This window comes from Centropristis striata, chromosome 16 (genome assembly GCF_030273125.1).
Source record: "Centropristis striata isolate RG_2023a ecotype Rhode Island chromosome 16, C.striata_1.0, whole genome shotgun sequence".
Taxonomy (NCBI): domain Eukaryota; kingdom Metazoa; phylum Chordata; class Actinopteri; order Perciformes; family Serranidae; genus Centropristis; species Centropristis striata.
Genome location: NC_081532.1, coordinates 13,620,156 through 13,646,471, shown reverse-complemented (window position 1 = coordinate 13,646,471; position 26,316 = coordinate 13,620,156). Strand labels below are relative to the sequence as shown.

At 46.6% G+C, this 26,316-nt stretch overlaps 1 protein-coding gene across 1 annotated transcript; it reads left to right on the top strand.

The window, feature by feature from the left end:
- The first annotated feature begins 78 nt into the window (after window positions 1-78).
- mthfd1b (methylenetetrahydrofolate dehydrogenase (NADP+ dependent) 1b) lies at window positions 79-26,316 on the top strand. Its single transcript, XM_059353089.1, has 28 exons — window positions 79-264; window positions 14,774-14,858; window positions 15,033-15,092; window positions 15,188-15,241; window positions 15,491-15,627; window positions 15,816-15,916; window positions 16,502-16,638; window positions 16,830-16,941; window positions 17,050-17,177; window positions 17,338-17,435; window positions 17,571-17,744; window positions 18,356-18,492; window positions 18,618-18,664; window positions 18,750-18,857; window positions 18,955-19,029; window positions 19,119-19,221; window positions 19,297-19,373; window positions 20,141-20,281; window positions 20,362-20,430; window positions 20,517-20,628; window positions 21,297-21,436; window positions 21,685-21,726; window positions 21,893-21,993; window positions 23,376-23,553; window positions 23,841-23,948; window positions 24,047-24,199; window positions 25,526-25,623; window positions 25,733-26,316. Exons 1-27 carry the CDS (start codon window positions 227-229, stop codon window positions 25,613-25,615), a joined length of 2,805 nt encoding a protein of 934 aa, XP_059209072.1. The 5' UTR covers window positions 79-226; the 3' UTR covers window positions 25,616-25,623; window positions 25,733-26,316.

The window sequence follows — 26,316 nt, the reverse complement described above, 5'->3', positions numbered from 1 at the left end:
GCTACGTTCTACGTTCGACGCTATTCCTGAAAGTTAATACGCTAATTTTCCGCCGTAGCGCAGCTTTTATGAATGGAGCCTGCGTCACCTACCTTTGACCCGACGCTTTTTGAACAAACTTAAGTTTTTGGCAGAACTCGCCGCGCTTCTCTCTCCTTGTCAAGCAGCAAGTGTGTGCAGGGGACACCACCGGCACCTTTACAACACGGACTTTCAGGACCACAAGATGTCAGCTCAAATCATCAGTGGGAAAGAAGTTTCAGCGTAAGTTAATTATTTTATCCAGCACGTTCATCGGTGTACACAAAGCCAAATAAGTGGGACCAGCATCACGAAACATGTGACTGTACTTGCTAACCAGTCAGCTAACTAGCCGTATAAGTTACTTCATAGCTAAAGTAAAGCCACTTCAGTCAGAGCCAAACTGTTGTAATTATTCCACCCATGTGCACGTTTTACATGCACCCATTATACTTCATTTATTTCGCGAAACTTCTCTTATCCACGCTGGCAGCAGACTTGATAACATTGATTTGGTTGTGCATGATGTTGTCCACGTGAATGTACGTGTGCCAGCAGTTTTAATTGTTAATAACTATCCGATAAATCATAGTAGACTATTTCTCCAGTTGCATGGGGGCAGTTGTTTCCTGACATATAATGTGTATAAAAATGTTTTTCACTAAATGCACTGATTTGTGTCTAGTACGTGTATGATTTGGGTATAATCAATTATGTTCGATCATTGAAAACTTTGGAATGTATGGATGCAAATCCTGCAGGATTATGTAAGAAGCTGCGGTGGTGTGATGTGATCTTTGCCCTATGGGTACAGTGACCTCAAGTGGTGACAAACACCTTAAACTAACTTCTTTTCATAATCGTGCATTTGTCACTCAATATTTGAGCATTGCATATGGGTTTCTTTTGTTTTCAATAGTTCAAAGTTTAAATTAATACATATTTTAGAAATGGTTTGGTGGAATCTATTTGGCAAAGAGACAATACTTTTGGTTCAGTTGCATGTGCCTGTCACAAGACATGACAGCCTGTAACCTGTTAACTGCCCTCACAGTACTCATTAGTTTAATTGAATCCAGGGATCGGATATGCCTTCAGTTGGAGCATTTACATTAATTACCTCTGAAGCTTGGCCAAAGCTGACATAGCACTGATTGTTCTGGACAAGTGACCTTTATGGATTAGATTGTCTCTGCCTTTTAGGATATGTAGTTTTCTACAATCTTCTATCTTAAACTGTGCTCAGGAGCATGATTAACACGGGGCGAAAATCAAAGCACAAGAGTGCCGTGTATTGTATGAATGTTTATAGGAATATGGCCCTGGTTGATCAGTGACCGGTAATCAAGATGTCCCAACATTGTATCATCACAAAGAATAAGATTGTTATTATGATGCAATAGGTTAAAATTTGTTTTTGTTGTTTTTTGGAGAAAATGTCAGTACTTTCAGTCAGTGTTATCATAAGCATAGAGTTTAATTTTTCCATGAAAGAAAAGTTATAAAATACAGTTTGTGTACTCTCAATTTTAGCAATTGGACGGAAATAGGAAGCCATGAAAATGCATTTCAATATAAAACGCCATTATTGTAAAGTCGCCAAGGCAAAACCACTCTGAGGTTACTTGAAAGCTTGTGCAAATTGGTGTCATTACATTGTGTCAGTTATCCATAATCAAGAGTAATCACGTGGCGTATTCCTTCATCACTGCCAATGAAGTTCATGTGATGCACAAAGACACTGGTTGTGTGTTTTGTCAGTTTAATTTTGGAGCTTTTTAAGTGACACTGTGGAGGAGATCATTAAAGCTGATTTGTTATGTGATTGTGTGAATAGAATACATTAGAGTTAGGATTGAGCTTTAAGACAGACATGTTATGTCTTCAGATATATTTTAATTGCTATGTTAAAGTCCAGTGACTTTCTGTCGCTGCTGTTTGTCTTGTCTTTGATTAGTTAAGTGGGCTTTGTCTGATCTACTGTACGGGCACAACAACAAACTGAAGATCCCCATTAGCAGCCTGAATGAGGAGTTTATGGTTACCCGTGCAAGAGAGGTGCTGCAGTACAGGGAATCCAGTGACCCGAAGGTCTCCAAGGCTGGTATTGTAGTAAGGACTGGGAGGAAGTGGAGGGCTCAGGAAGCAGTCGAGCAGGCGGAGTCACGCTTGCGTCACAGCGTGCTGGTCGGCCAAGTGGCATCTGGACGAGCAGGGCTTGGCAGCGTTGCAACCACGCGCTACGACAAAGCCCTGGGCAAAGACAGACGCCGATTAGTCCAAGAGGAAGTGAGAGCTGGCATGGAGGAACTGCGCGCTAGCCAGATGGTGGGGATGAAACAGCAAGGCGCATGGACGAGATGGGAACAGGCAGTGGACCGTAAGATCTCCTGGTCTGAGCTTTGGCGAGCTGAGCCGTACCGGATCAAGTTCCTGATTGCGTCCGTCTATGACGTCTTACCCAGCCCATCCAACCTCTTCTGCTGGGGCAAGGTTGACGCACCATCATGTCCTTTGTGCCTCAGGAGAGGAACCCTAGAGCACATCCTCAGCTGTTGCCCAAAAGCCCTGGGAGAAGGACGCTACACTTGGCGCCATGACCAGGTGCTGAAGGTGATAGCAGAAACCATCTTCTCCAGCATCACTGAGAACAAGCCTCTCCGACCAGCAAGGCAGGCGATTGCTTTCATTCGAGCAGGGGAGAAGCCCAAGCTCCAGCCAAGGGGGGCAGCGGGACTCCTTGGAACCGCACCGGACTGGCAGATGAGGGCCGACCTGGGAAAGCAGCTCAGATTCCCAGAGCACATCATGGAGACCACCCTGAGACCAGACCTAGTTCTGTTCTCAGATTCAACCAAACAGGTGGTCCTTCTGGAGCTGACAGTTCCCTGGGAAGAACGTATGGAAGAGGCCTACGAGAGGAAGCGTGCCAAGTACGCCAACTTAGTGGAGGAGTGCCGCAGTCGGGGGTGGCGTGCCCGGTGTGTGCCAATAGAGGTGGGCTGTAGAGGCTTTGCAGCGCGATCTCTCTGCAAAGCATACAGCATGCTTGGGATAACAGGTGCACGCCAGAGAAAGGCCATCAAGACCACCACAGAGGCAGCTGAGAAGGCCTCTAGATGGCTGTGGATCAAAAGGGGTGATCCGTGGGTATATGCTACTCAGACACAAGTCGGGACTTGATCAATCCCGGCTGGGTCGCCTGGGTGAGGGTGTATGATGTTGCGAGACCCGAAACACCCAATGACCCCAGGTTCCATCACTGATGATGTGTCTGAGTGCATCAAATAGATGTATTTAAACTGTTTTACCCTGGCCTGGCCAGTGACGTTCAGGAACAGACTGGATGACAACCATGAATAGTGTGGCGACAACTGGAGAGACAGTGGACAGCTCGGAGAGACGGCAACCGGGGTAGGAAGGGCCAGCAACCCAACCTGCAACTTCTGTGAGGAAGTACCCAAATCAGCTACGGAAAGCCTTAATGAATCATACCCCCAGGGGTGCCCGAGAGGGGGGGAGAATGAGCACCCTGACAGGACGGACCTACAGTTATCGACCAACGCAAACGGATTATCGACAACGATTACAGAATGTGTCTGCGGCAAAGTATGCAAAAACCCGCGTGGCCTGAAGATCCACCAGACCAAAATGAAATGCTTGTCGAAGGAGAAACTGATACAGCGCACAGGGATAACCCCTGGTGAGACGCAGGAGGAGCCAAGCCCGGAGTCACCCCACAGTGCTCGGAGCCTCCACGTACCAGTAGCCCCAGACCCAGGCAGAGTAACCGAACATCGTCGGGTCAAGTGGCCTCCGGCCAGTAAGGAGAAACAGTGGCTCCAGTTCGATGATGATGTGGATACGATCCTAGAATCAGCAGCCAAGGGCGACGCAGACAGGAAGCTCAAAACCATGGCAACCATCATCATCAGCCTTGCTGTCGAGAGGTTTGGTACAGTGGAGAAGTCGGGTACCAAGACCCCCTACATGAACAACCGTAGGGCAGAGAAGATCAGCCAGTTAAGGCAGGAGCTGCGGGTCCTGAAGCGGCAGTACAAGGTAGCGCGAGAAGAGGAAAGGGATGCCTTATCAGAACTTCGCGGCATCCTCAGGAAGAAGCTTACTACTCTTCGAAGGGCAGAATGGCACAGACGGCGGGGGAAAGAGAGGGCCAAGAGGCGGTCTGCCTTCATCGCAAACCCCTTTGGAGTCACCAAGCAGTTACTCGGGCAAAAACGAAGCGGCAACCTCGTTTGTCCCAAAGAGGAGATCGACAACCACCTCTGCAACACATACAGTGATGCTGCGTGGGAGGAAGACCTAGGCCCCTACAGATCTTTGATAGACCCCCCAGGACCCACCACAGACTTCAACTGCAAGGAGCCCAGTTGGAAGGAGGTTCAGGAGGTTGTCAAGGCAGCCAGAGCCAGCTCAGCCCCTGGACCAAGCGGAGTGCCATACAAGCTATATAAGAGGTGTCCCAGACTCCTTCGCCGGCTGTGGAAGATCCTGAGGGTTATCTGGAGGAGGGGGAAGGTAGCCCAACAATGGAGATTTGCAGAAGGTGTCTGGATTCCCAAGGAGGAGAATGCTAAGAACATCGAGCAGTTCCGAACCATCTCGCTGCTCAGTGTTGAGGGGAAGATATTCTTCGCCATCCTATCCCGTCGGTTGACGGAGTTCCTCCTGAAGAACGAATACATCGACACCTCTGTGCAGAAGGGTGGAATCCCAAAGGTGCCAGGATGCCTCGAACATACAGGTGTGGTCACGCAGTTGATCAGAGAGGCAAGAGAAGGGAAAGGAGACCTAGCAGTGCTGTGGCTCGATCTCACCAATGCTTATGGATCCATTCCCCATAAGCTGGTGGAAACAGCACTGGACCGGCACCATGTCCCAGGTAAAATCAGGGACCTTATCTTGGACTATTACAAGAGTTTCAAGCTGAGAGTCACCTCTGGGACAGTTACATCTGAGTGGCATCGGCTGGAGAAAGGGATCATCACTGGATGCACCATTTCAGTGATCCTCTTTTCCTTGGCCATGAACATGCTGGTCAAGTCAGCCGAAGTCGAGTGCAGAGGTCCGCTCACCAAGTCTGGAGTCCGCCAGCCCCCCATCAGAGCCTTTATGGACGACCTGACAGTAACAACAACGTCAGTGCCGGGGTGCCGATGGATCCTTCAGGGCTTGGAGAAGATCATCACCTGGGCTCGGATGTGTTTCAAGCCCGCAAAATCTAGGTCCCTGGTGCTGAAGAGAGGGAAAGTGACTGACAAGTTCCGCTTCTCTCTGGACGGCACCCAGATTCCATCGGTGACTGAGAAACCCATCAAAAGCCTCGGGAAGACCTTTGATTGCACCCTGAAAGACGCTGCATCCACCAAGGCAACAAATCGGGAGCTGGAGGCGTGGCTGACAGCAGTGGACAAGTCAGGTCTGCCTGGTAAATTCAAGGCCTGGATTTACCAGCACGGTATTCTCCCCAGGATTCTGTGGCCCCTGCTGGTGTACGAGTTCCCTATAACAACGGTACAGGGCTTTGAGAGGAGGATTAGCTGTTATCTCCGTAGATGGCTGGGCCTGCCACGAAGCCTGAGTAGCATCGCTCTGTACGGGCACAACAACAAACTGAAGATCCCCATTAGCAGCCTGAATGAGGAGTTTATGGTTACCCGTGCAAGAGAGGTGCTGCAGTACAGGGAATCCAGTGACCCGAAGGTCTCCAAGGCTGGTATTGTAGTAAGGACTGGGAGGAAGTGGAGGGCTCAGGAAGCAGTCGAGCAGGCGGAGTCACGCTTGCGTCACAGCGTGCTGGTCGGCCAAGTGGCATCTGGACGAGCAGGGCTTGGCAGCGTTGCAACCACGCGCTACGACAAAGCCCTGGGCAAAGACAGACGCCGATTAGTCCAAGAGGAAGTGAGAGCTGGCATGGAGGAACTGCGCGCTAGCCAGATGGTGGGGATGAAACAGCAAGGCGCATGGACGAGATGGGAACAGGCAGTGGACCGTAAGATCTCCTGGTCTGAGCTTTGGCGAGCTGAGCCGTACCGGATCAAGTTCCTGATTGCGTCCGTCTATGACGTCTTACCCAGCCCATCCAACCTCTTCTGCTGGGGCAAGGTTGACGCACCATCATGTCCTTTGTGCCTCAGGAGAGGAACCCTAGAGCACATCCTCAGCTGTTGCCCAAAAGCCCTGGGAGAAGGACGCTACACTTGGCGCCATGACCAGGTGCTGAAGGTGATAGCAGAAACCATCTTCTCCAGCATCACTGAGAACAAGCCTCTCCGACCAGCAAGGCAGGCGATTGCTTTCATTCGAGCAGGGGAGAAGCCCAAGCTCCAGCCAAGGGGGGCAGCGGGACTCCTTGGAACCGCACCGGACTGGCAGATGAGGGCCGACCTGGGAAAGCAGCTCAGATTCCCAGAGCACATCATGGAGACCACCCTGAGACCAGACCTAGTTCTGTTCTCAGATTCAACCAAACAGGTGGTCCTTCTGGAGCTGACAGTTCCCTGGGAAGAACGTATGGAAGAGGCCTACGAGAGGAAGCGTGCCAAGTACGCCAACTTAGTGGAGGAGTGCCGCAGTCGGGGGTGGCGTGCCCGGTGTGTGCCAATAGAGGTGGGCTGTAGAGGCTTTGCAGCGCGATCTCTCTGCAAAGCATACAGCATGCTTGGGATAACAGGTGCACGCCAGAGAAAGGCCATCAAGACCACCACAGAGGCAGCTGAGAAGGCCTCTAGATGGCTGTGGATCAAAAGGGGTGATCCGTGGGTATATGCTACTCAGACACAAGTCGGGACTTGATCAATCCCGGCTGGGTCGCCTGGGTGAGGGTGTATGATGTTGCGAGACCCGAAACACCCAATGACCCCAGGTTCCATCACTGATGATGTGTCTGAGTGCATCAAATAGATGTATTTAAACTGTTTTACCCTGGCCTGGCCAGTGACGTTCAGGAACAGACTGGATGACAACCATGAATAGTGTGGCGACAACTGGAGAGACAGTGGACAGCTCGGAGAGACGGCAACCGGGGTAGGAAGGGCCAGCAACCCAACCTGCAACTTCTGTGAGGAAGTACCCAAATCAGCTACGGAAAGCCTTAATGAATCATACCCCCAGGGGTGCCCGAGAGGGGGGGAGAATGAGCACCCTGACAGGACGGACCTACAGTTATCGACCAACGCAAACGGATTATCGACAACGATTACAGAATGTGTCTGCGGCAAAGTATGCAAAAACCCGCGTGGCCTGAAGATCCACCAGACCAAAATGAAATGCTTGTCGAAGGAGAAACTGATACAGCGCACAGGGATAACCCCTGGTGAGACGCAGGAGGAGCCAAGCCCGGAGTCACCCCACAGTGCTCGGAGCCTCCACGTACCAGTAGCCCCAGACCCAGGCAGAGTAACCGAACATCGTCGGGTCAAGTGGCCTCCGGCCAGTAAGGAGAAACAGTGGCTCCAGTTCGATGATGATGTGGATACGATCCTAGAATCAGCAGCCAAGGGCGACGCAGACAGGAAGCTCAAAACCATGGCAACCATCATCATCAGCCTTGCTGTCGAGAGGTTTGGTACAGTGGAGAAGTCGGGTACCAAGACCCCCTACATGAACAACCGTAGGGCAGAGAAGATCAGCCAGTTAAGGCAGGAGCTGCGGGTCCTGAAGCGGCAGTACAAGGTAGCGCGAGAAGAGGAAAGGGATGCCTTATCAGAACTTCGCGGCATCCTCAGGAAGAAGCTTACTACTCTTCGAAGGGCAGAATGGCACAGACGGCGGGGGAAAGAGAGGGCCAAGAGGCGGTCTGCCTTCATCGCAAACCCCTTTGGAGTCACCAAGCAGTTACTCGGGCAAAAACGAAGCGGCAACCTCGTTTGTCCCAAAGAGGAGATCGACAACCACCTCTGCAACACATACAGTGATGCTGCGTGGGAGGAAGACCTAGGCCCCTACAGATCTTTGATAGACCCCCCAGGACCCACCACAGACTTCAACTGCAAGGAGCCCAGTTGGAAGGAGGTTCAGGAGGTTGTCAAGGCAGCCAGAGCCAGCTCAGCCCCTGGACCAAGCGGAGTGCCATACAAGCTATATAAGAGGTGTCCCAGACTCCTTCGCCGGCTGTGGAAGATCCTGAGGGTTATCTGGAGGAGGGGGAAGGTAGCCCAACAATGGAGATTTGCAGAAGGTGTCTGGATTCCCAAGGAGGAGAATGCTAAGAACATCGAGCAGTTCCGAACCATCTCGCTGCTCAGTGTTGAGGGGAAGATATTCTTCGCCATCCTATCCCGTCGGTTGACGGAGTTCCTCCTGAAGAACGAATACATCGACACCTCTGTGCAGAAGGGTGGAATCCCAAAGGTGCCAGGATGCCTCGAACATACAGGTGTGGTCACGCAGTTGATCAGAGAGGCAAGAGAAGGGAAAGGAGACCTAGCAGTGCTGTGGCTCGATCTCACCAATGCTTATGGATCCATTCCCCATAAGCTGGTGGAAACAGCACTGGACCGGCACCATGTCCCAGGTAAAATCAGGGACCTTATCTTGGACTATTACAAGAGTTTCAAGCTGAGAGTCACCTCTGGGACAGTTACATCTGAGTGGCATCGGCTGGAGAAAGGGATCATCACTGGATGCACCATTTCAGTGATCCTCTTTTCCTTGGCCATGAACATGCTGGTCAAGTCAGCCGAAGTCGAGTGCAGAGGTCCGCTCACCAAGTCTGGAGTCCGCCAGCCCCCCATCAGAGCCTTTATGGACGACCTGACAGTAACAACAACGTCAGTGCCGGGGTGCCGATGGATCCTTCAGGGCTTGGAGAAGATCATCACCTGGGCTCGGATGTGTTTCAAGCCCGCAAAATCTAGGTCCCTGGTGCTGAAGAGAGGGAAAGTGACTGACAAGTTCCGCTTCTCTCTGGACGGCACCCAGATTCCATCGGTGACTGAGAAACCCATCAAAAGCCTCGGGAAGACCTTTGATTGCACCCTGAAAGACGCTGCATCCACCAAGGCAACAAATCGGGAGCTGGAGGCGTGGCTGACAGCAGTGGACAAGTCAGGTCTGCCTGGTAAATTCAAGGCCTGGATTTACCAGCACGGTATTCTCCCCAGGATTCTGTGGCCCCTGCTGGTGTACGAGTTCCCTATAACAACGGTACAGGGCTTTGAGAGGAGGATTAGCTGTTATCTCCGTAGATGGCTGGGCCTGCCACGAAGCCTGAGTAGCATCGCTCTGTACGGGCACAACAACAAACTGAAGATCCCCATTAGCAGCCTGAATGAGGAGTTTATGGTTACCCGTGCAAGAGAGGTGCTGCAGTACAGGGAATCCAGTGACCCGAAGGTCTCCAAGGCTGGTATTGTAGTAAGGACTGGGAGGAAGTGGAGGGCTCAGGAAGCAGTCGAGCAGGCGGAGTCACGCTTGCGTCACAGCGTGCTGGTCGGCCAAGTGGCATCTGGACGAGCAGGGCTTGGCAGCGTTGCAACCACGCGCTACGACAAAGCCCTGGGCAAAGACAGACGCCGATTAGTCCAAGAGGAAGTGAGAGCTGGCATGGAGGAACTGCGCGCTAGCCAGATGGTGGGGATGAAACAGCAAGGCGCATGGACGAGATGGGAACAGGCAGTGGACCGTAAGATCTCCTGGTCTGAGCTTTGGCGAGCTGAGCCGTACCGGATCAAGTTCCTGATTGCGTCCGTCTATGACGTCTTACCCAGCCCATCCAACCTCTTCTGCTGGGGCAAGGTTGACGCACCATCATGTCCTTTGTGCCTCAGGAGAGGAACCCTAGAGCACATCCTCAGCTGTTGCCCAAAAGCCCTGGGAGAAGGACGCTACACTTGGCGCCATGACCAGGTGCTGAAGGTGATAGCAGAAACCATCTTCTCCAGCATCACTGAGAACAAGCCTCTCCGACCAGCAAGGCAGGCGATTGCTTTCATTCGAGCAGGGGAGAAGCCCAAGCTCCAGCCAAGGGGGGCAGCGGGACTCCTTGGAACCGCACCGGACTGGCAGATGAGGGCCGACCTGGGAAAGCAGCTCAGATTCCCAGAGCACATCATGGAGACCACCCTGAGACCAGACCTAGTTCTGTTCTCAGATTCAACCAAACAGGTGGTCCTTCTGGAGCTGACAGTTCCCTGGGAAGAACGTATGGAAGAGGCCTACGAGAGGAAGCGTGCCAAGTACGCCAACTTAGTGGAGGAGTGCCGCAGTCGGGGGTGGCGTGCCCGGTGTGTGCCAATAGAGGTGGGCTGTAGAGGCTTTGCAGCGCGATCTCTCTGCAAAGCATACAGCATGCTTGGGATAACAGGTGCACGCCAGAGAAAGGCCATCAAGACCACCACAGAGGCAGCTGAGAAGGCCTCTAGATGGCTGTGGATCAAAAGGGGTGATCCGTGGGTATATGCTACTCAGACACAAGTCGGGACTTGATCAATCCCGGCTGGGTCGCCTGGGTGAGGGTGTATGATGTTGCGAGACCCGAAACACCCAATGACCCCAGGTTCCATCACTGATGATGTGTCTGAGTGCATCAAATAGATGTATTTAAACTGTTTTACCCTGGCCTGGCCAGTGACGTTCAGGAACAGACTGGATGACAACCATGAATAGTGTGGCGACAACTGGAGAGACAGTGGACAGCTCGGAGAGACGGCAACCGGGGTAGGAAGGGCCAGCAACCCAACCTGCAACTTCTGTGAGGAAGTACCCAAATCAGCTACGGAAAGCCTTAATGAATCATACCCCCAGGGGTGCCCGAGAGGGGGGGAGAATGAGCACCCTGACAGGACGGACCTACAGTTATCGACCAACGCAAACGGATTATCGACAACGATTACAGAATGTGTCTGCGGCAAAGTATGCAAAAACCCGCGTGGCCTGAAGATCCACCAGACCAAAATGAAATGCTTGTCGAAGGAGAAACTGATACAGCGCACAGGGATAACCCCTGGTGAGACGCAGGAGGAGCCAAGCCCGGAGTCACCCCACAGTGCTCGGAGCCTCCACGTACCAGTAGCCCCAGACCCAGGCAGAGTAACCGAACATCGTCGGGTCAAGTGGCCTCCGGCCAGTAAGGAGAAACAGTGGCTCCAGTTCGATGATGATGTGGATACGATCCTAGAATCAGCAGCCAAGGGCGACGCAGACAGGAAGCTCAAAACCATGGCAACCATCATCATCAGCCTTGCTGTCGAGAGGTTTGGTACAGTGGAGAAGTCGGGTACCAAGACCCCCTACATGAACAACCGTAGGGCAGAGAAGATCAGCCAGTTAAGGCAGGAGCTGCGGGTCCTGAAGCGGCAGTACAAGGTAGCGCGAGAAGAGGAAAGGGATGCCTTATCAGAACTTCGCGGCATCCTCAGGAAGAAGCTTACTACTCTTCGAAGGGCAGAATGGCACAGACGGCGGGGGAAAGAGAGGGCCAAGAGGCGGTCTGCCTTCATCGCAAACCCCTTTGGAGTCACCAAGCAGTTACTCGGGCAAAAACGAAGCGGCAACCTCGTTTGTCCCAAAGAGGAGATCGACAACCACCTCTGCAACACATACAGTGATGCTGCGTGGGAGGAAGACCTAGGCCCCTACAGATCTTTGATAGACCCCCCAGGACCCACCACAGACTTCAACTGCAAGGAGCCCAGTTGGAAGGAGGTTCAGGAGGTTGTCAAGGCAGCCAGAGCCAGCTCAGCCCCTGGACCAAGCGGAGTGCCATACAAGCTATATAAGAGGTGTCCCAGACTCCTTCGCCGGCTGTGGAAGATCCTGAGGGTTATCTGGAGGAGGGGGAAGGTAGCCCAACAATGGAGATTTGCAGAAGGTGTCTGGATTCCCAAGGAGGAGAATGCTAAGAACATCGAGCAGTTCCGAACCATCTCGCTGCTCAGTGTTGAGGGGAAGATATTCTTCGCCATCCTATCCCGTCGGTTGACGGAGTTCCTCCTGAAGAACGAATACATCGACACCTCTGTGCAGAAGGGTGGAATCCCAAAGGTGCCAGGATGCCTCGAACATACAGGTGTGGTCACGCAGTTGATCAGAGAGGCAAGAGAAGGGAAAGGAGACCTAGCAGTGCTGTGGCTCGATCTCACCAATGCTTATGGATCCATTCCCCATAAGCTGGTGGAAACAGCACTGGACCGGCACCATGTCCCAGGTAAAATCAGGGACCTTATCTTGGACTATTACAAGAGTTTCAAGCTGAGAGTCACCTCTGGGACAGTTACATCTGAGTGGCATCGGCTGGAGAAAGGGATCATCACTGGATGCACCATTTCAGTGATCCTCTTTTCCTTGGCCATGAACATGCTGGTCAAGTCAGCCGAAGTCGAGTGCAGAGGTCCGCTCACCAAGTCTGGAGTCCGCCAGCCCCCCATCAGAGCCTTTATGGACGACCTGACAGTAACAACAACGTCAGTGCCGGGGTGCCGATGGATCCTTCAGGGCTTGGAGAAGATCATCACCTGGGCTCGGATGTGTTTCAAGCCCGCAAAATCTAGGTCCCTGGTGCTGAAGAGAGGGAAAGTGACTGACAAGTTCCGCTTCTCTCTGGACGGCACCCAGATTCCATCGGTGACTGAGAAACCCATCAAAAGCCTCGGGAAGACCTTTGATTGCACCCTGAAAGACGCTGCATCCACCAAGGCAACAAATCGGGAGCTGGAGGCGTGGCTGACAGCAGTGGACAAGTCAGGTCTGCCTGGTAAATTCAAGGCCTGGATTTACCAGCACGGTATTCTCCCCAGGATTCTGTGGCCCCTGCTGGTGTACGAGTTCCCTATAACAACGGTACAGGGCTTTGAGAGGAGGATTAGCTGTTATCTCCGTAGATGGCTGGGCCTGCCACGAAGCCTGAGTAGCATCGCTCTGTACGGGCACAACAACAAACTGAAGATCCCCATTAGCAGCCTGAATGAGGAGTTTATGGTTACCCGTGCAAGAGAGGTGCTGCAGTACAGGGAATCCAGTGACCCGAAGGTCTCCAAGGCTGGTATTGTAGTAAGGACTGGGAGGAAGTGGAGGGCTCAGGAAGCAGTCGAGCAGGCGGAGTCACGCTTGCGTCACAGCGTGCTGGTCGGCCAAGTGGCATCTGGACGAGCAGGGCTTGGCAGCGTTGCAACCACGCGCTACGACAAAGCCCTGGGCAAAGACAGACGCCGATTAGTCCAAGAGGAAGTGAGAGCTGGCATGGAGGAACTGCGCGCTAGCCAGATGGTGGGGATGAAACAGCAAGGCGCATGGACGAGATGGGAACAGGCAGTGGACCGTAAGATCTCCTGGTCTGAGCTTTGGCGAGCTGAGCCGTACCGGATCAAGTTCCTGATTGCGTCCGTCTATGACGTCTTACCCAGCCCATCCAACCTCTTCTGCTGGGGCAAGGTTGACGCACCATCATGTCCTTTGTGCCTCAGGAGAGGAACCCTAGAGCACATCCTCAGCTGTTGCCCAAAAGCCCTGGGAGAAGGACGCTACACTTGGCGCCATGACCAGGTGCTGAAGGTGATAGCAGAAACCATCTTCTCCAGCATCACTGAGAACAAGCCTCTCCGACCAGCAAGGCAGGCGATTGCTTTCATTCGAGCAGGGGAGAAGCCCAAGCTCCAGCCAAGGGGGGCAGCGGGACTCCTTGGAACCGCACCGGACTGGCAGATGAGGGCCGACCTGGGAAAGCAGCTCAGATTCCCAGAGCACATCATGGAGACCACCCTGAGACCAGACCTAGTTCTGTTCTCAGATTCAACCAAACAGGTGGTCCTTCTGGAGCTGACAGTTCCCTGGGAAGAACGTATGGAAGAGGCCTACGAGAGGAAGCGTGCCAAGTACGCCAACTTAGTGGAGGAGTGCCGCAGTCGGGGGTGGCGTGCCCGGTGTGTGCCAATAGAGGTGGGCTGTAGAGGCTTTGCAGCGCGATCTCTCTGCAAAGCATACAGCATGCTTGGGATAACAGGTGCACGCCAGAGAAAGGCCATCAAGACCACCACAGAGGCAGCTGAGAAGGCCTCTAGATGGCTGTGGATCAAAAGGGGTGATCCGTGGGTATATGCTACTCAGACACAAGTCGGGACTTGATCAATCCCGGCTGGGTCGCCTGGGTGAGGGTGTATGATGTTGCGAGACCCGAAACACCCAATGACCCCAGGTTCCATCACTGATGATGTGTCTGAGTGCATCAAATAGATGTATTTAAACTGTAGTATGTTTTTAGGGGACAGATAAGCCTCCAGACTATCAAACAAATAAAGATAAAGCAAAGATAAGATTGTCATTCTCCTTAACTGACTGTCTGATGACCTAGTTTTGCATGGCCAGTGTAGATTGACAGCTGGGGATTGCAAAGTGATGACAAATTTCACAATGAGACAGCTCGATCACATGTTTTGGGGCACAAAGTCTCTAACCATTGCAAAGGGGGGTAATGGGTTAGGCTTGTGGCTGCATTGTGCACAATATATTCCTATCCCTTTTTTTTGCAGTGATACACTTAAAAAGTGACTATAAAAAAAGTATTCAGATCCCTTAAGTAAAAGTACTGATACCACACTGTGAAATTACCCAACTAGAAGTAAAGTCTTGCATTTCAAACTTACTGAAGTAAAAGTAGAAAAGTATCAGCATCTACATGAAATTAAAGTATCAAAAGTAAAAGTAATCATTTTGCAGAATGGACCCACTCAGAACATTCCACCACTGGTCACTGCACAGACATAAAAAAAATCAAATTGTTGTCCTGCATTCTCAGGCAGGTGAGGGAGCGTCTGAAGAAGGATGTGGAGCAGATGAAACTTCAGGATGCAAACTTCAGACCTGGTCTAGTGGTTTTACAGGTAAGTGTGAGACTAAAATGTGTCGGGATAAAAGCACATATTTGGATGATTGGTTTGCTAATTTTGCTATGTGATTTCCAGTGGCCTTGCCTTGGTCTGTCATCATGTGTCTGTATGATAGGAGGCCCATTCCTTCATACAGTTAGGTAAAGTGATGCTATATGTCTTCTGCAGGTTGGAGACCGAGATGATTCAAATCTGTATATCAGCATGAAGTTGAAGGCAGCAGCAGAGGTAAAGAGACAATTTATATACAGTAAATCAAACACACTATTACTGTACGCAATCAGTCTGAACTTCTGGTCTAATCGCTTCTTCTGTGTACACAGATTGGAATAAATGCCACACACATGAGACTTCCCAAGACTGCAACAGAGGAGGAGGTGAGAACGGATCTCAAGTATTAATGTCGCTGTCTTTTATTTGTATGCACGCACTCACACACAGTAAGGAACTTGCATAAATCACTAAATTTCACAGTTAAAGTTAAAATGGATTTCCAGTGCAGGAAAATCGGGTTAAAGTTCGAACATTTTGGGTACTATTGGTGCCGTAACAAAACCCAGATTTTAAGACGGTACAAGACAAACCGAGAGTACCTGAGATTGTAAAGGCTGTCTGTCTGTCTGTAGGTTCTTCACAGCATCACAGAGGTGAATGAGAACTCGTCTGTGCACGGCCTCATCGTGCAGCTGCCCTTAGACTCAATCCATAAGATCGACACAGAGAGGGTCACCAACGCCGTCGCACAAGAGAAGGATGTAGACGGGTAGGTATAGACATAAACTAAATATAATTTTTAAGGTTTGCCTATTTGTTTGTTGATAAAATTATATAAAGATGTCTATTACCTATATCAGAATATAAGCTTTTGGCTGTATTGCCCAGATCTATTGGATAGTTATAATTGTTCGACAGCTTTAATTTGAAATGTTTAATGTGCTGATCCATCTACAGATTAACCAGCATTAATGCAGGGAAGCTGTCTCGTGGGGACCTGGGCGACTGCTTCATCCCCTGTACACCAAATGGCTGCATGGAGTTGATCAGACAGACTGGTAAACGCCACATTTAACACCCTAAAACATCTGTTGCCAAGTCAAAATAAACATCAGTGCTCTTTTTCGGACCATTTGTTGTAAACTCTATAGATGGTTGTGTGTGAAAATCCCAGTAGATCAGCAGTTTGTGAAATACTCAGACCAGCCCGTCTGGCACCAACAACCATGCCTCGTTCAGTCACTTAAATCACCTTTTTTCCCCATTCTGATGCTCGTTTTGAACTTCTGCAGCTCGTCTTCACCATGTCTACATGCCTAAATGCATTGAGTTGCTGTCATGTGATTGGCTGAATAGATATTTGCGTCACCGAGTAGTTGCAAGGGTGTACATAATAAATTGAATGACTAATTCTTTGTATGTTATTTGTGTGTACATTGTCTAATTTGTAAATATGTTTCTGAGTCTTTGTTGTCTAGAATTATGTTTTAGTGTTTTGTTTTCATATTGTGGCTCCTAATAAGTAATCCACTGTTCTTTTCTTTGTTTATTCGTTAATTTGTTAATAAAAACTATTAAAAAAATAATACAAATAAAAATTGAATGACTAAGCATTAATTCATGGATTGACTGCTTCTCTACAGGTGTGTCTGTGGCAGGGAAGAGAGCGGTAGTGATTGGTCGCAGTAAGATCGTGGGCGCACCGATGCACGACCTGCTGCTGTGGAACCACGCCACCGTCACCACCTGCCACTCTAAGACCGCTGATCTCCCCGGAGAGGTATAACCATAACGCCTCCACCCAAGCCAGCACTATACTCTCAGGATCATATTCCCATTTGTCATTATGTGCTCCCAGAACTTATAATTTGCAGATCTCTGCTGCCACCATGTGGGCAAAACGATACCATTACCTATACTATTCTCTTGTTTTTGAAACATTCACTCATGTCCTTCATTGTTTTTGTCCAGGTGGGGAAAGCCGACATCCTGGTTGTCGGCATCGGGAAAGCAGAGATGGTGAAGGGAGAGTGGATCAAGAAGGGAGCAGTCGTCATCGACTGCGGCATCAACCACGTTCCAGGTTCGGTTCTGCGTTCCTGAGGCGTTTCAGTCTGCTTCAGTTGTGGCACTCTGGAGTTATTAGTAATTGTGAGTTAGTTACCTCAAAGTTTCTCCTCATGTCTTTCAGACGAGACTAAAGCGAGTGGGAAGCGTGTGGTCGGTGATGTCCACTACGCCTCGGCCAAGGAGCAGGCCGGCTTCATCACCCCCGTGCCCGGCGGGGTGGGACCCATGACCGTGGCCATGCTGATGGCGGTAAGATCCATCTGTGTGAATCCTGAACTTTATATAAGGTTGGAACGTTACACTATTTGTCCAGAGGAGGAAATTGAAAGAATGATTTATTCAGAATTATTTAGTCTGATGTAATTTAGATGCTAAAAGATTGAGACTGTTTGTGTTTGTGTGTGTGTAGAACACAGTGCTGAGTGCAAAGCGTTTCCTGGAGAGCCACCAGCCGGGGAAGTGGAACATTTCTTACACCAAACTCAACCTCCAGAAGCCCGTGCCAAGGTTTGTCTCCTCATCTTCCCCATCTCTCACACTCAATACTAAAAGATCTCTCTTAATGTGCTCTTTGTCTGTCACTCTTTGCCTTCTCCTCCTTTGCTCAGATGAGTTTGTGTTTTGTCTTTAAACCTCCAACAGCGACATTGTGATTTCTCGCTCCTGCATACCCAAACACATCGACTGTCTTGCGAGAGAGGTGGGGCTGCTGTCGGATGAGGTGGAGCTCTACGGCAAGACAAAGGCCAAAGTCCAGCTGAGTATCATCAAACGGCTGCAGGCGCAACCAGACGGCAAATACGTGGTGGTCACTGGGTGTGTAGTCAGCACTTTTATCTACTGTTTAATTCGACTGTTTCTAGTTGGAAGTAAGGAACAGAGAAAGAGCCTGGAGGAAGCTAAGCATAGTCGGTATGTTAGTGATAAATGTGAATAAAACAAAATTAATAAATATTAAATCATATTTTTCACAAATCAGCTGTTTTTCAAAACAAATTTTTTTTATCGCAATTGTGTGAACAATAAGTGATATTTAATATTAAGTAATGCATTTCCAAAGACCAATCTGACTTCAAAATGACAGTATGTAACAAAATTTAAAAAACAAAATGAAATTTAGATATTTTTTACTAGTTTACTAAATTTACTATTACAAAATCTTTTTATTATTTTAGAGAAAATGTGAAAATATTGACATATATATCATATATTGCGGCTTAGCCTAAAAATTACAAGATATTATTTCTAAGCCATATGGCCTAGCCCTTATGTTATAATATACCTACATCAGAATCCCTACCTTTTTGTTTGTAATGGGTTTCTTTTTCATATTCCTACCTTTTCAAGTTCCTAATTTAAAATGACTTATTATGCATTTTTGGGCCTGCTAATGATTATGTTCCATACTGATAAGATTTTCTCTGCAGCATTACACCCACCCCCCTGGGTGAAGGAAAGAGCACCACCACCATCGGCCTGGTCCAGGCTCTGGGAGCCCACATGAAGCTCAATGTGTTTGCTTGTGTCCGACAGCCTTCTCAGGGACCCACCTTTGGCATCAAAGGTGAGCTGGAGAATCACGTGCACTCAGTATGAGGTTGCAGAGGCTGAAAAGCAAGCTGTGAGATATACATTGTTGGGTCCTCCGCTGGCATCTATATATCTGATGTTTCCTTTTTCTGTCTACAGGTGGCGCTGCAGGAGGTGGATATTCTCAAGTCATTCCAATGGAAGAGGTATTTCACTGCTGTTTCAAGTTAGAAACAATATTGCTTGTATAGAAGGCAGTTTGCATTAGATTAATGAGTCTTTTCATTTTAGTTCAACCTCCATCTCACCGGGGACATTCACGCCATCACAGCCGCCAACAACTTGGTGGCTGCTGCCATCGATGCCCGCATGTTCCATGAGTCGACCCAATCTGACAAGGTGGGCGCTCAATTTGGTTGGTGCCATAGTAAAGAAATCCACTTTTCTAAAATGAATTGATTGTGATTATTATCTTGCTCTCTGTTAACGTCATCAGGCTCTGTATAACCGCTTGGTCCCGCTCAGTGGAGGACAGAGGAAGTTCTCCCCGATCCAGATCAACAGACTGAAAGTAAGCGACTGGTTACAGACTTGTTGGTTTTGATTCACAGTCCACATTGGGTTGCTTTTCTTACATTAGAGTTCTCTGTGTTTATTTAGAGACTGGGCATAGAAAAGACAGATCCCACCACTCTGACCGAAGAAGAGATCACACGCTTTGCCCGTCTGGACATCGAGCCGAGCTCCGTCACCTGGCAGAGAGGTATGAAGTCTCCCAATCCTCATGATCCGTACAACAGGTCATCGTGAGAGTATTTATCATTTTGTGTCTATTTAGTGTTGGACACCAACGATCGATTCCTGAGGAAGATCACAATCGGCCAGTCACCAACTGAGAAGGGTTACACAAGAGAGGTAAAGAGATCAGATCCATACAGCTGTTTCTGATTCAGTGAAAGTAACTATGTGCCATATTAGAACATTTTTTGGCTCCACCTAGTGGTTGTATCAACAAAAAGATTATTTGGTAGGAAGCAATGGAAAGATGCTTTAACCCTCTGAACCCCACTAGCAGTAATGAAAAGCATGTTTTCTTTCTAAAAAAACGCCAAAACTGAACCATTTATCAGAAACAGAAACTCTAAAAGCATATATTATCATCAGATTTTCAAATTTACACCTGTCCTTTAATGACTCATGTGTGGTAATTGTTTTAATCTAAATCTAAGTTTTAAATAGTGATATTTCTTTAAAATCCCTCTATTATTGATGTTTCATTTATAATTTTGACAAAAATAAACCATTTGCAGTCACCAGATCCTGTAAAAAAACAAAACAGACTCCCATGAAATCATTTAGGAAAACTAAATTGCAGGCTGTTTACGCAGAGCTGAGAGGAGAGGACAAAAAAAGTTGTAAAAATGTAAATGGTTCAATATGTATAGCATGTTTAGTCCTCATTTTCCCAGAATATCGGTAAAAATTTTTGTAAATTCAGTTATAAAAATTAAGAGAAATTAAACTTGCGTTAAGCCTTTTTCACCAGCTAAGTGTTCAGAGGGTTAATGCATAAAAATGTAAGTAGAACTTAGACAAAGTTTGTAGGAGTTCACCTCTGAGCCTAGTTTGATGCATTGTTGTTGTTGATTAGAGAAAATGAATTTCCCCTTTCTGTCCACCAGGCTCAGTTTGATATTACGGTGGCCAGTGAAATCATGGCGGTGCTCGCCCTCACCAGCAGCCTGGAGGACATGCGCGAGCGACTCGCCAAGATGGTCGTGGCCACGAGCCGCAGCGGTCAGCCCATCACCACCGAGGACCTGGTCAGTGGTCCGGACTCTCCTTCATAATGGGACTCTATAAGTGTAAACAAGGCTCCTATAATGATTGTTGTTGTTTACAGGGTGTGAGCGGCGCTCTAATTGTGCTCATGAAAGATGCCATAAAGCCGAACCTGATGCAGACCTTGGAGGTGGGTGAAACAAACATCTAGTACCACTGGGGGAAAAAAAAGTTGTGTTGTATTTCGTGTCACATGTGAGTCGTCTGAATCCACAGGGAACTCCCGTGTTCGTCCATGCCGGCCCATTCGCCAACATCGCACACGGCAACTCGTCCATCCTGGCTGATAAAATAGCTTTGAAGCTGGTCGGACCCGACGGCTTCGTAGGTGAGTGGAGCTGAGAACACAGCATGCTTTCATCTGTTAAGACTTGTTGCATTTGTATTTCAAATGGTTGTTGTTTTTTAGTATAACACACTTTTTTTATCTTAATTTTATTTCAGGGTTCATACGGGTGCTTGAAATCCTTGAAAATGTTTGAATTTTAATGTTGAATTTCAAGGTTTGAAAAGTGCTTGGATTTTGGATTAAGTGCTTGTAAATGCTTGAAAACTCTTGCAATCTGACTATAGATAACCACATTTTTAATGGAAAAAAATATATAAACTGAATAGCCTATAGCCTATCTGAAATGTAGACTGCTCCGCCTGGGTCTCGCCTGCATCTTCTCGTTTCTGAGATGTTTCTTGTTGCTCTTCCCAGTATCTTCTTACTGAAGGGAGTTTTTCAAATTAATAGTGGATGTGAGGGGTCCTGCAGTAGGCCTATTTGTGGGGCTTTCCTCCTAGTTTGGGTCGTGTTTAGTTCCACCAGCTGCTGGTTGATCATTTTGGGAGCTTACTTTTGCTCCTAGCCCCTAGATTCCCATACCAGTATGTTTTATGAGATTAGTTTAAAAGAAAAGCAATCTCCCCCCAGGGATCAATAAAGTATTTATGATTCTGATATCACTCAGTGTTCCTCACAGCTGTGATTCTGTTAACTGTGCCCGACAGTGACGGAGGCTGGCTTTGGCGCCGACATTGGCATGGAGAAGTTCTTCAACATCAAGTGTCGCTACTCAGGCCTCAGACCTCACGTGGTGGTGCTGGTGGCCACCGTCCGAGCCCTGAAGATGCACGGAGGAGGACCAACTGTGAGTTTGCTCGAGTTTTCCTCATCGGGCTAATAACAAATTTAGCGATTTTACATTCAAGACAACACTTCTATTTCTGTATAATTTGTTCACATCACAAAACAAACATCTTATCACCTTCTTTATTTATACAACTGTTAGCTTCTTAATAATCCTAAATGAATCATTTTAAGTGGCCTCCGTTATATAAGTTTCGATGAGTTTATTTACTGATGACTGTTTAAATAAATGAAACCATTTTTGTTTAGGTCACTGCTGGAATGCCGCTGCCTAAGGAATACATTGAAGAGGTAACACCAACATGTGCCCTTTATTTTTAAATGGTAGTTTCCTGATAGTTAAAGCACACGGTAAACAAAATAGAAGTAATTTGCATTAAACATTTATGTGATTGAGAAATGCTGTTCTTAACTAACGTCTTGTAAGTGTATTTAAAAGTGTGTTTCCCACATGTAGAACCTAGAGCTGCTGGAGAAGGGCTGCAGCAACATGAGGAAGCAGATAGAGAACGCTCAGCACTTTGGCGTGCCGGTAGTGGTGGCTGTCAATGGTTTCAAGTAAGTGATGGATGACAGACATGAATGATCTGCATGAATTAAAGCTGCACTAATCGATATTTTCATGTTCACAGTGCATCAAATGACTGGAAAAAAATGTGAAAGGGTTTGCTTTAATGATGAACGCATAGAAAATGATCACCTGCAGTTCCCCTCAGCTCTACAGAGCCTGTTAGCAACTTTTAGATCTTTTTGTTGTTGTTGTTGTTGTTTTTACAGCCTGTGACATGATTGTTTTTGTCAAGTTTCCCCCCTCTCATAAGCATCCAGACAAAGTCAGTGAGTTACAGTGATAAATCAACTAAACGATTAATTGATAGACTAAACTAGTTTGATAATTGTTTAATTGTTAAAGTAATTTTTTAATGAAAAAAAAAAATCAGAAAATGCTGGTTTCAGGCTCCAAATATAATAATTTAGTTTTATAGCATATTTTTTATTTTTTTTAAATACATTTTTATCCCACGATTTTGTAACCCATTTTTATTAATCACCCAGTTTGTTATTATGTATATAATATATTATATTATATTATAGCATATTAAACTAAGAATATTTGAATGGACAAAACGAGGCATTTAAAGACGTCACCCTGGAATTTTCCATACTTTTTTAAAATTTTTATTTTTTTTAACATTTATTCTTTATTATTATTAACCTCACAGATTACATTACACATTTGATACTGGTATGTTATTACAGAGTTATTGTCAATAGAAAAGAATAAAAGGAGAAATTCAGCATATCAAGACATAGCTGTTACAGTGCTATTATTGTATAATGTTAAATAAAGTGCTGAAAACAAAATCTGCAAAGTATATAGTTGAATATTTGTAAGAGAGAAACAAAACAAACAAACCAAAAGAACAGTGAAATGAAAATTATGATGTATGGGCCAGTCACAACAGATGCACTCACCTGTATAAAGGACCTATAAGATCAAACAATCCTTTTCAAACCATCAGAGAGATGAACCAAGAAGGTGAGTGGACAGAAAAAAGTGGAATTTTCCATACATTTTATAGAGCAAATGATTAGTCAAGAAAATGATTAATGCAAATGAATCCCTGAGAGGGTTATTAATTAATGGAGTACAAAAAGTAATTGCTAGTTGCAGCCCCAGTTGTGAAATTACAACCTTACAGAAGTCGGTATGGCTGTTTTAAAGATACAGTTTCTGGTTTTTGATACTTTAACAGTATTTATATAGCACCTAGACCTGCTGTATAATCAGAAAAGACATAGAAATCTAACCTTTTTACAGAATGGTACATTACTTGACTTAACTTGATATTTTCTTTTGTGTTTTTGCATTCTTAAGAATCTGTCTATTTCTGTCTACTGTTACTTTGTCTCTAACACCCTTTGTTGCTCTCCTGCAGGACAGACACTGAGGCTGAGCTGGACCTGGTCTGCACAGTGGCCAAAGCTGCCGGAGCCTTCGACGCCGTGCGCTGCTCCCACTGGGCCGAAGGTGGAGCCGGTGCGGTGGCACTGGGTGAGGCTGTCCAGAGGGCCTCTGGGACCCCCAGCAAATTCAAATTCCTCTATGATCTGGAGGTTTGGACCATCTCGTTTTTCTGTTTTTCAAAATTGGTTTAAATATGTGAATACATTTGAAAGAAATCATGAATGTAATTGTATATTTGGCAGCCACAGTAAGGATTCTCTCTTTATAAATGCCCTCCTAAACATGGATCCAGTATCCGTTCAAATGCTTAAAAATAGTTAAAATAATTTAAAACAATCATTTTTTTTGGGCCCTAAACTCAATGAAGCCCTACAAATGTGCAAACTTTGTCTGGTTGGCATTAGTGGGACAACATTTTTTTCTTATTCCTCTCCAGCTCCCTATTGCTGATAAGATTCGCATAATCGCCCAGAAGATCTACGGAGCGGATGATATCGAGCTTCTCCCAGAGGCTCAGCACAAGGTGGAGCTCTACACCAAACAGGTCAGCATCTGTCAGCTTTTTCTCTCCTCTGTCTCGTCAGGTCAATTAGAACTTTGTCAAAGACATAAACACATATTCTTTCTCTCCTCTCCCCTCAGGGTTTCAGCAAACTGCCAATCTGCATGGCGAAGACTCACCTGTCGCTTTCTCATGAGGCTGACAAGAAGGGCGTGCCCACAGGGTTCATCGTGCCAATCAGAGACATCCGAGCCAGCGCGGGCTCCGGTTTTCTATTCCCACTAGTCGGCACGGTAAACAAACAATGCTGCTCCTCACACTGTTTTGTCGCAGACTCATGTCAGGGAGGTATTAGGGTGTGACTTGGTCTGTTTGCACAGTACTAACCTATAATTAATAAAAAACAAAGCGTGATTCATAGCACACAACTGTGTCAATATAGTCATTCAAAGAATAGACGCATGACGTCACGTATCAGCAGCACTCGGTAAACAATCTCCAACTCAAAATGAATGGCTGAATCCATTCATGATCGTATAAACACACACACTGGATGTCCAAAACAAAACATTATTTCTATGTAATGTTTTAATCAACTGTGTTTACTTAAGGGTCTCATGCTACTCTGAATTAGGAAGCTATGTATCATAACCAGGGACACAACTAACAACTATTTGTATTATCAATTAGTCCATAAATTATGTAATATATAGGATTTAGAGGAAAAAAAACCTAAATGTATGTTTCTATTTCCGTAAAAAAAAAGGGTTGTCCAAATAATGTGTATATGTTGCAATACGGCAGCCTCTGGGGTAATACGGTGCAAATCTACTGTTTGTAGAAATAAGTCCAATTGTATAGAAGTCTAGGAGAATGACGCAGTAAACATTCTCCTTTTGAGTTTGTCATCTCAATCGCTAGTTTCAAGTGTTCTTAAACACAGCATGATGTTCATTTTGTATATTATGGTCCTATTAGGAGAAAAAAATATAAGATAAAGTACGGTGTGATCTAGGGTGTTGCTACCTTGTGATTGACACTGGATTTTTTTTAGTTCATCAAGATCACTGTAGAGTCATTTAACTCTTTAAAATAGAGCCTGACCAATATGGGATTTTTTTAGATAGATACCAACACTGATTTTAGAGCAGGAAAATTCATCAATAACCGATATGGCAGCTGATATAATAATTTTTATTTTGTTGGAATGAAAATATACTTTTTTTATGTGGATTGTGCACCGATTTTGCACCACTCTGAAAAAGTATCTCTCTGGATCCCTTTGCAAACAAAAAACTTTATAAGTTAATATTTAACATTGTTATAAAATATTATATATTATACAAATAATGTATTACATTGTCAGCCAATTCTATAAATGATAACTGAGAAAATAAAGAATGAATAGGAATAAAATATTCAGCTAAATAAACATCATTACTGTTCAGTGTCAGTCAATTGCTGACTATTTAAAAAAAAAAAAAAATCACACAAAGCAACATTTTCTGCATTATATATTGTGTAAAAAAAGTTTTCATAACGGCACACATCTGAGAGCATAGACACCGATACTTAGAGGACAGTCAGTCATAAAATCTGCTCTCTTCTGTTCCTCCTAGATGCCCACAATCCCCGGTCTGCCCACCAGGCCTTGTTTCTACGACATAGACCTGGACCCTGAGACTGAGCTGGTTAGCGGACTCTTCTGAAGCGGATGGTGAGGAAGTCAGTACAGACATACAGATACCAATGTTATACTGAAGATTACACACATGGATCTTAATATCTTGCCTTTGTGGTTTTGTTTTTTTCTCCTCACTGTATAGACCCAGCGCCCCCCCACTGAGCCTTAATGAAATGTGACGGACGAATGACTGGAAGCACCCTGAGCTCTTCTGCTGTATTTGTTTGTAGTTTTTCACCCTGACACTGACATCTGTAAATAATTGATATGTTTTGCCCCAAAGGCTGCAGATGGGTAAATCAAAAAACTTAATTACACTGACCACTTTATCCTCCTGCATTACATTACATTGCTCCCTGCACATAAACACGCCCTGCTTTTATTTTCACATCTCAAAACTCCCACTTGCAGTAATAAGCCTCGACTCTTACATCTGGACTCTTGAATTAACTTCTGTATATTCTGTGTGCACTACATCTCCTCCAGGCCGCTGTCTTTAACCATCGTGTGTGCCTTTGGGAAAAATATATTATTTAAAAAAAAAGTAATGCCTTCCAAAATGCTTTATAATTTTCAAATCACCTGTCAAATGTCCTATTTTGTAGTGCAATTGAATATTTCTAACACTGTCTAACTTTGCTGTAGAAATCATGATGTTCTTCATCAGTGGTTTCCCTTTTTCTGTCAGAAAAGATCAAATAAAGTGTCCTTGATTTAGAAGCCCAA